The following is a 5,000-nucleotide window of genomic DNA, read 5'->3' on the forward strand; positions in this document are numbered from 1 at the left end:
CCATGCCAAATCAGCCTCTTGATGGGGAAGAGGCGCTGTTGTACCCTCTTCACGACTGTGCAGGTGTGTGTGGACCATGATAAGTCCTTAGTGATGTGGACGCCGAGGAACTTGAAGCTCTCGACCAGCTCCACTACAGCCCCGTCAATGTGGATGTGGGCGTGCTCGGGCCCGCCGTTTCCTGTAGTCCACGATCAGCTCCTTTTGTCTTGCTGACGTTGATGGAGAGGTTGTTGTCCTGGCACCACACTGCCAGGTCTCTGACCTCCTCCCTGTAGGCTGTCTCATCATCGTCGGTGATCAGACCTACCACCGTTGTATCGTCAGCAAAACTTAATGATGGTGTTGGAGTCGTGCGCAGCCACGCAGTCGTGGGTGAACAGGGAGTACAGGAGGGGACTAAGGACACGTGCGGGGATGTGTTGTTGCCCTATCCTCACCACCTGGGCCCGGCCCATCAGGAAGTCCAGGATCCAGCTGCAGAGGGAGAGGATCAGACCCAGAGTCCCCAGCTTAGTGATGAGCTTGGAGGGGACTACGGTGTAGAACGCTGAACTGTAGTCTATGAACAGCATTCTCACATAGTTATTTCCCCTCTTGTCCAGGTGGGAGAGGGCAGTGTGAAGTGCAATTGAGATTTGCGTCGTCCGTGGATCTGTTGGGGCGGTGTGCGAATTGGAGTGGGTCCAGGTTGTCTGGGATGATGGTGTTGATGTGTGTCATGAGAGGTTCAGCTCAACGATGAGGGTGGGGAGAGCTACACAACATCCAGGGAGAGCTCACGGCCGCTGCCAGCTTCATGCCAGGCTAGCGTCGTGTAGCGTCGTGTAGCGTCGTGTAGCGTCTTGTAGCGTCGTGTAGCGTCGTGTTGCGTTAGGGTTGCTACCGAAGGACTGAACAGGGACCATCTGGAGTCATCCATCCATAGTGGAGCTGAATGCATAATTTCACCCTAATTCCTTTTAAAATCACAGGCGTCATTGGATTTAATGGATAAATGTTTTCATAGATGACGACATGCCTGTCGGGATTTCAGCAACCGGGAAAACAAATGTTGGGATTGACTCACTCACACTCCTCAAGTTCACTGACCTTCACAGAGTGGGGTGGGGGATTCGGGTGTGAGGTGTGATTATCCCTCGCAGGGGTTTTAGTTTTTTGGCACGTTTCCTAACCTCGAGGCCACCCGTTCCCTTTCAGACTAGCTGTTATGGGTCCGGTTTCCTAGGTAGCGATGGAACTTAGGCTTCTGAGTGTTTTTTTTAACGACGCATCTTTTCCCTACAACGGCCGAAGATGTAACAAGCGTTTCCCAAAAACACCCACGGCAGAGAGAACGTTCACCGAGTGTGTCGTTGAGGCATAGCGCTCGATACTGACAGGGTCGAAAGAAAGGGAGCGCTGCTCTCGGATCAGCTTTCTCCATTCAAATCTTTCCTTAACATTATAATTATTTCACAATACTGACCACGGATCAGCTCCTAGAGAGATATTTAGGTGGCCTATTCTAATGCTGAGCCTATAATAATGCACTAAATCACAGATTAGGCGCATCGATAAGGGATCATAGCTTTCACCTGGATTCACCTGGTCAGTCTATGTCATGGAAAGAGACTAAATAGAACGGAATTGATTGAACATTAAATGTATTTCAATATGATTGAAATTGGCCTATAGCCTGCTGTTTACATTTTTATGCAGTCATCTCAGTTTCCATTTTAAGTGCATTTTTATAATAAACGTTGCTTGTTTTCTAACAATTACAAAGACATTGGCAAACTTTGTATTTGTAGTCAACTTTGTTCTGAAGTTATCAGCAGTAACACAGAGACTAATAAACCATGTGATTCTATGTTTAGTGGAGATCTTCTGTGTATAAAGTGACGCGGGAGGGCAAAAAAGCATCTAACGACGCAGTTAGCTGTTCTAAGGCAGGCATTACATTACGAGCGTTTTACATTTCAGTCACTCAGCAGACGCTCTTATCCAGAGCGACTTACAGTTAGTGACTGCATACATTTTCATACCGGTCCCCCATGGGAAACGAACCCACAACCCTTGGGAAACACCTCGTAGATTTAACGATGCTCCTACAAAGGTTCTAATGATGAACTTAGCCTTAAGTTGCTTTTGGGAAACCGGGCCCAGGTGTGTCTGTGGAAATCTGTGGAAAGTGTACAATAAACAATTTGTTTTTTGAAATTTTATTGCAACTGAGCTTCAGTTAAAGTTAAAATGCCTGTCTTAGAATCGTTAGTGATGTTTAGTCACCGTGTTTTTCCATGTCAATGGAACCGTAAAGGTCAAAGGTTAGAATAGAACACTCAGGCTAACTAATAAGGTTCTAAACACCAATAGAACCCTGCTGTTTGTTAACTGATGACATCATCACATGTCGTGTCATTGACCTCAGTGTCACAGGGATTGGTCCAAAGTGACAGCGGAACGTTCATCTCAAAATGTCACTTCACAACTGGTTTACATCAAGCCTGAAGCCACAGCTGTCTACTTGGCTGGGAGGGTGGCAGGCTGGAGGGGGGGGTGGCAGGCTGGAGGGGGGTGGGTGGCAGGCTGGAGGGGGTGGACGGTGTGGGGGTTGGTCTACTTGGCTGGGTGGGTGGCAGGCTGGAGGGGGTGGACGGTGTGGGGTTGGTCTACTTGGCTGGGTGGGTGGCAGGCTGGAGGGGGTGGTGGACGGTGTGGGGTTGGTCTACTTGGCTGGGTGGGTGGCAGGCTGGAGGGGGTGGACGGTGTGGGGTTGGTCTACTTGGCTGGGTGGGTGGCAGGCTGGAGGGGGTGGACGGTGTGGGGTTGGTCTACTTGGCTGGGTGGGTGGCAGGCTGGAGGGGGTGGACGGTGTGGGGTTGGTCTACTTGGCTGGGAGGGTGGCAGGCTGGAGGGGGTGGACGGTGTGGGGTTGGTCTACTTGGCTGGGTGGGTGGCAGGCTGGAGGGTGGACGGTGTGGGGTTGGTCTACTTGGCTGGGTGGGTGGCAGGCTGGAGGGGGGTGGACGGTGTGGGGTTGGTCTACTTGGCTGGGTGGGTGGCAGGCTGGAGGGGGTGGACGGTGTGGGGTTGGTCTACTTGGCTGGGTGGGTGGCAGGCTGGAGGGGGTGGACGGTGTGGGGGTTGGTCTACTTGGCTGGGTGGGTGGCAGGCTGGAGGGGGGTGGACGGTGTGGGGTTGGTCTACTTGGCTGGGTGGGTGGCAGGCTGGAGGGGGGGGGTGGACGGTGTGGGGTTGGTCTACTTGGCTGGGTGGGTGGCAGGCTGGAGGGGGGGGGGTGGACGGTGTGGGGTTGGTGGGCATAGTCATTTGGATTAGAGTGAGCTTGTTATGCCCTCCTGCTCAGTCTCTTTAAGGAGAACAGGAGATAGTATCGGTTATTTACAGTATTAGCCTCAATGTAGGCCCAGGACATACCTTTATGTTCTGATCATGTTTGGGATGTATTTTTATTTATAAAATCAGTGTTGAGGTTTTGATGATTTTTATATCTTTCTGAACCCATGTTGGTAGTGGATGAGGTGAGTTTCCCGCATTCCTATTGTAGCAATTGAGGGGGAACTGCTGGGCTGGGGCTTGAACCAGTGACTTAGCTATCACAGGTGCCATAACAGCCCGGGCCTCTTGGCATAGATAGTCGTACACCTACCTACGTAGTCCAGGGAGGCTACATTGAACATTGTAAAATGCCTTGAACACCCGGGAAACCACTATAGAAATCCATTATTATGATGATTATGTAGGACATGATGTGTCCTACAGCAGTACTGTACCTCAGTCTGCACCATGTTGACTCTCCTGGAGCGCAGCTCTCTGACACAGTTATAGATGTCCACCACACCCTCTCTCTCTGCCATGTCCAGCATGATGTCAATCACTATGAAACAGCCCGTTCGGCCCGCCCCCGCACTAGAGAGAGAGAAAAAGGAGAGAGAGAGAAAGGGAGAGAGAGAGAGAAAGGGTGTGGTGGGGTAGGAGGGATGGAGAGAGCGAGCAAGAGAAAGAGAGGGGAGGGGAGAGAGAGAGAGAGAGAGAGAGAGAGAGAGAGAGAGAGAGAGAGAGAGAGAGAGAAAGAGAGAGAAAGATGCCTGTTTTGAGGTAAAATCTCATTGACATCAATGCATGGTTTTACATGAAACATCACCTGTTAGGATTGGGCCCAGACAAGGAGCAGAGACATTGAGAGAGAAAGACAGAGTGAAGACAGAGAGAAGACAGAGAGAAGACAGAGAGAAGACAGAGTCCCTCCAGACATTCCCAACTACAGTAGATCACCATTGGGTCCGGAGAACACAGACAGAATGTAGTCCTACATACCTGCAGTGGATGACCATGGGTCCAGCGTTGGTGAGTGTCTTGGCCTTGACCCTACGTACGAAGCCCAGGAGGCCAGTCGCATGGTAGGGGACCCCGTGGTCCGGCCACCCTGTGAAGTGGAACTGACGGATCTCACGGATCTCATGGGCTCCTCTCTGGAGGAGAAAACACACAGTCAACTACACAGAGAATTACACTGCTCTTCAATCAACTGTTCATCCTGGAAACAGACAGTCAACTACACACAGAGAATTACACTGCTCTTCAATCAACTGTTCATCCTGGAAACAGACAGTCAACTACACACAGAATTACACTGCTCTTCAATCAACTGTTCATCCTGGAAACAGACAGTCAACTACACACAGAGAATTACACTGCTCTTCAATCAACTGTTCATCCTGGAAACAGACAGTCAACTACACACAGAGAATTACACTGCTCTTCAATCAACTGTTCATCCTGGAAACAGACAGTCAACTACACAGAGAATTACACTGCTCTTCAATCAACTGTTCATCCTGGAAACAGACAGTCAACTACACACAGATAATTACACTGCTCTTCAATCAACTGTTCATCCTGGAAACAGACAGTCAACTACACACAGAGAATTACACTGCTCTTCAATCAACTGTTCATCCTGGAAACAGACAGTCAACTACACACAGAATTAC

At 50.2% G+C, this 5,000-nt stretch overlaps 1 protein-coding gene across 1 annotated transcript in view; it reads right to left on the reverse strand.

Moving 5' to 3' along the window:
* Positions 1-5,000, reverse strand: part of LOC121580570 (receptor-type tyrosine-protein phosphatase mu-like) — a gene marked incomplete at its 3' end in the record, with an annotated part of 542,380 nt that overhangs the window by 13,272 nt on the left and 524,108 nt on the right. Inside the window, exons 28-29 of the mRNA XM_045213497.1 lie at positions 4,324-4,478; positions 3,780-3,915 (exon numbers count right to left, since the gene is read on the reverse strand). Of these exons, the coding sequence (XP_045069432.1) occupies positions 3,780-3,915; positions 4,324-4,478 (291 nt within the window). The remainder of the gene's footprint in view (positions 1-3,779; positions 3,916-4,323; positions 4,479-5,000) is intronic.

This window comes from Coregonus clupeaformis, unplaced genomic scaffold (genome assembly GCF_020615455.1).
Source record: "Coregonus clupeaformis isolate EN_2021a unplaced genomic scaffold, ASM2061545v1 scaf0116, whole genome shotgun sequence".
Classification (NCBI taxonomy): Eukaryota; Metazoa; Chordata; class Actinopteri; order Salmoniformes; family Salmonidae; genus Coregonus; species Coregonus clupeaformis.